Raw genomic sequence first — 5,000 nt, 5'->3', positions numbered from 1 at the left:
ACACACACACACACACACACACACACACACACACACACACACACACACACACACACACACACACACACACACACACACACACCCCTATAGAGCTGAGAGAGAGAGAGGCTGTTACACAAACACACACACACAAACCCCTATAGAGGTGAGGGGGACGGTGGAGAGATGAAGAGAGAGGCTGTTACACGCACACACACACACACGCACACACACACACATGCACGCAGGCACACAAGCACGCACACAGGCAGGCAGGCCCACAAAGAAAGACTCTGCAGGGAGGTGGAGGAGGATGCTGTCAGGAAAGGAAGATGGAGAAGAGAGGAGAGGAAGATGGAGAAGAGAGAAGAGAGGAGAAGAAGATGGAGAAGAGGAAGATGAAGAAAAAGGAGAGAGGAAGATGGAGAAGAGGGGAGAGGAAGATAGAGAAGAGAGGAGAGAGGTTAGGAAGATGGAGAAGAGAGGAAGATGGAGAAGAGAAGAGAAGAGAGGAAGATGGAGAAGAAAGGAGAGAGGGGAGGAAGATGGAGAAGAGAGGAGAGGAAGATAGAGAAGAAAGGAGAGAGGGGAGGAAGATGGAGAAGAGAGGAGAGGAAGATAGAGAAGAAAGGAGAGAGGGGAGGAAGATGGAGAAGAGAGGAAGATGGATAAGAGAAGAGAGGAAGATAGAGAAGAAAGGAGAGAGGGGAGGAAGATGGAGAAGAGAGGAAGATGGATAAGAGAGGCGAGAGGGGAGGAAGATGGAGAAGAGAGGAAGATGGAGGAGAGAGGAGAGGAAGATAGAGAAGAGAGGGGAGAGGAGTGGAAGATGGAGTCTACTAAGAACATTTTTCTTTCTCTTATATCATGATCCAAATAGTGATGAATGTGAAAACCTTGCTCCTCATCACCATTGCTCCTCATCTATGCATATTGACAGCCAAACTCCACCCCTTCACTCTGTCTCTTTCTTCCTCTCCTAGTCTAGGTACACCGTACGCTTATTCTACTCCATACTCTATGCTAGCATATGCAATATATAATAGAATTGCCACCAACGACATGTTCAGCTGTTCCTACTCTTCTTACTGTAACAGTAACCCAATGAGCACACTGTATACCCACTAAGCTGTTTTAGTATGCATTATGTAGATACCATATGATGTTTGTATATATACTATGTACATCTTCCCCGTATATGCTGCGTTCATTTACTCCGTGAGGCTGTGCGCATTTACCACTTGTAGTTTCCTCTCCCCTCTGCCACACGACCCCCCGCCCCCTCCTTTCTCTTCCTGGTCGGCCTTCCTGATTAACAGGGACTTTTGTTTTCTTACTGATGTCGCCATTGTGCTTGCTCTAAGGTGTGTGCGTGTGTGTGTGTGTGTGTGTGTGTGTGTGTGTGTGTGTGTGTGTGTGTGTGTGCTTGCTCTAAGGTGTGTGTGTGTGTGTGTGTGTGTGTGTGTGTGTGTGTGTGCTTGCTCTAAGGTGTGTGTGTGTGTGTGTGTGTGTGTGTGTGTGTGCTTGCTCTAAGGTGTGTGTGTGTGTGTGTGTGTGTGTGTGTGTGTGTGTGCTTGCTCTAAGGTGTGTGTGTGTGTGTGTGTGCTTGCTCTAAGGTGTGTGTGTGTGTGTGTGTGTGTGTGTGTGTGTGTGCTTGCTCTAAGGTGTGTGTGTGTGTGTGTGTGTGTGTGTGTGTGTGCTTGCTCTAAGGTGTGTGTGTGTGTGTGTGTGCTTGCTGTAAGGTGTGTGTGTGTGTGTGTGTGTGTGTGTGTGTGTGCTTGCTCTAAGGTGTGTGTGTGTGTGTGTGTGTGTGTGTGTGTGTGTGTGTGTGTGCTTGCTCTAAGGTGTGTGTGTGTGTGTGTGTGTGTGTGTGTGTGTGTGTGTGTGTGCTTGCTCTAAGGTGTGTGTGTGTGTGTGTGTGTGTGTGTGTGTGTGTGTGTGTGTGTGTGTGTGTGTGTGTGTGCTTGTTCTAAGAGGGTCCAGGCAGTGGGCTCTGTAAAGCGCCTTGAGACAATTCTATTGTTTTGGCGCCAAAATAAATACAATTGCTGCCAGAGACTTACGAGAACGCCAACATGGCTCCCACTTCACCTGCTGGATGTGATTATGTTTATGTTAATTGCAGTAACTTTTGGAATCTCAATTTTATTTGAATAGCGCCATAACAATACAATTGCCTCTAGGCGCTTAACAGAGCCCAGAGCCTAAACCCCCTTAGTGCATGCACAATGGCAACAGGGGCAAGGAAAAACTCCCTGTTAGGCAGGAAGAAACCTTAAGTCATATCTTAAACAGCTCTCCTTAAACTAATCATCTGATTCAGCATATCCTCTGTGCGTTGGCTTGTAAGGCTGAGGGAAACATCTGGCTGATGAGAGATAGTGTAGTAGTGTATCTATTACAGAATGTTCTGTTCTCAAGCGTGTCCTGTGGAATTGTGAGTGACTTACCCATCTTCATTTCCCACGGCCAAAACCTTTCCATCTGGTTTCCAGTTGAAATCAGTATGAGGTGATAACTTATGCTGTCAACAGACACACAGAGAGACACACAGACACACAGACACACACACAGACACACAGAGAGACACACACACACACACACACACACACACAGAGACACATACACAGACACACACGAGAGAGACATCAGGGTAAGGTGAAATGCTGCACTCTCAGAAACACAAACATATGTCCATATGAGACTATTGAACCAGATGAGACTTTTGCAGCCAGATATTTGAATCCTATTATAAAACCTGCTGGTCACAGGCATGGGCTTTTTCATGACGTGGATTCCAGTTAAGTTCCCTGCTTGATTCCTCTTCTGGAGTCCTGGAGCTCTCTTACCTTGATCTGGTTGGTGTCACAGATGAGCTCTCTCACCTTGATCTGGTTGGTGTCACAGATGAGCTCTCTCACCTTGATCTGGTTGGTGTCACATACGAGCTCTCTCACCTTGATCTGGTTGGTGTCACAGATGAGCTCTCTCACCTTGATCTGGTTGGTGTCACATACGAGCTCTCTCACCTTGATCTGGTTGGTGTCACATACGAGCTCTCTCACCTTGATCTGGTTGGTGTCACATACGAGCTCTCTCACCTTGATCTGGTTGGTGTCACATACGAGCTCTCTCACCTTGATCTGGTTGGTGTCACATACGAGCTCTCTCACCTTGATCTGGTTGGTGTCACATACGAGCTCTCTCACCTTGATCTGGTTGGTGTCACAGGTGAGCTCTCTCACCTTGATCTGGTTGGTGTCACAGATGAGCTTGTCGATGTTGGAGGCGTCTGCGGAGAGCTTCCAGGGGTCGTGCTGGAATATGATCCCCTCCCCTCCGCAGCTGTACAGGCTGGAAGAGGGCTTATCCGCACCTGCAGAACACCCAGAGGTCACCCAGAGGTCACCCAGCGGCCGCCAGGAAATAAACAGCATACCAAACCCCAGTGAGATAAGCAGAGCCAAGCAGAGCTTAATAGATAACTAGATAGATATGGGGGCGACAGTGGTACAGGAGGTAGAGAAGTCGTCTAGTAATCAGAAGGTTGCTAGTTGGATTCCCTGTCGAAGTGTCCTTGAGCAAGACACTGAACCCCTAATTGCTCCTGATGTGCAGTGTGCCATCAGTGTAAATGTAAAATGTGTATACATGCTTGTAAGTCGCTTTGGATAAAAGAGTCTGCTAAATGACTAAATGTAAATGTAAATGTAGATAAACTTGTATTAATCCTGTGAGGGAAATTCAATTATCAAAGCAGCAAGGTAGTAGGAATAGGATTCAAGTATATACATAAACATAGTATGAGTATGAGGTGCAGTGAGCAAAATGGGAAATCCTACTTGTGAGATAAAATAATCATGTTATCAACACCGGAAAAACACAAAATTATGACAAAAACAACATTAGAAGAATCTGCGCCATGCAGGGATCTAGTTCAAGTTCAAAACCTGACAAATAACCCATCACACATTTCCATTCCTCCGTGCTCGTAACTAGGGTTGGGTACCGAGAACCGGTACCAATACGGCACCGGTTCCATACAACCGATACCTACCCGGACCGAAATGCAACGCAGATTTCGGTGCTTCCTTTCGGTGCCTGAGCAGATTTTTTTTTTTTTTTTTTTTTTAATTTAAATTTTTATAATTTAACAAAACTAGCGATAGCTAACGAGATGTAACGTTAATGGCGTAGATCTTTCTGGGTACGATCTGTATACTTTTTTGTGTTGCTAACAGATTTCGTGGGGCACATATAAAACTGCTCCATCTCCCAATGTAGACTCTCGCCTGTGTCGCTCACGCTGCATTCCGTATGGGACTAGTGGAAACGAGATTTGTGTTGAGTAGTTGCCATGGTAATGGGTTGACTTGCGAGTGGTTTCGGTTTCAAGATAAGTGTGGTTGTTCTAAGCAGAAGTTGGATACGCTTTATTAAACGGAGAGCTACCGTCTCATCCAAAGATATTCCTTCTCAATGTGAGTTCTTAAGAGAGCACTCGGACGCTACAATAACATTGCAACAGTCTGACAGCGAAGAGCAGGCAGCCTTGCACAGAGCAAGCACAAACAGAGCTAGCCATCAATATAACGGAGAAAATGTCGAAAGGTAAACGATCAAAAGTGTGGCTGTATTTCGCACAAAAAGATTCAAACAACGCGACGTGCAGCATATGCAACAACAAAATTGCGTGTAAAACTCAAGAGGCTCTGAAGCTAAACTTTTAAAGGGGCAGTACACATTCACGAAACCAGTGGGTTTAAATAAATGCAAACTAATTAATATTTTTTTTACTCTGAAGGCAAACATGCTCATATTTCTGCAAAAGTATTACTGAAGTGTGTGTACAGAGTGTGTTATGTATTTATTTATATTTATTTAAGTATACTGTAAACAGTTGTTATAAGTTAATATATTGTTCATAGTTGAAGTTAAAAGGTTTGAAGCCAAGTGTTTTGTATTTATTTTTATTTATAGTATACCTTAAACAGTTAATATATTGTTAAATTTGAAGAAAA

The 5,000-nt window shown here is 44.9% G+C and overlaps 1 protein-coding gene across 1 annotated transcript in view; it reads right to left on the bottom strand.

Moving 5' to 3' along the window:
• gemin5 (gem (nuclear organelle) associated protein 5) overlaps positions 1-5,000 on the bottom strand; it is a 35,018-nt gene that overhangs the window by 19,821 nt on the left and 10,197 nt on the right. The window contains 2 exon segments of the mRNA XM_080839507.1: positions 2,430-2,503; positions 3,225-3,355. Coding sequence (XP_080695633.1) covers positions 2,430-2,503; positions 3,225-3,355 — 205 coding nt within the window.

The sequence above is a fragment of the Sprattus sprattus genome, assembly GCF_963457725.1.
Source record: "Sprattus sprattus genome assembly, chromosome: 1".
NCBI lineage: Eukaryota > Metazoa > Chordata > Actinopteri > Clupeiformes > Clupeidae > Sprattus > Sprattus sprattus.
The sequence above is the reverse complement of the archived record's forward strand: the minus strand, read 5'-3'. Positions and strand labels throughout refer to the sequence as shown.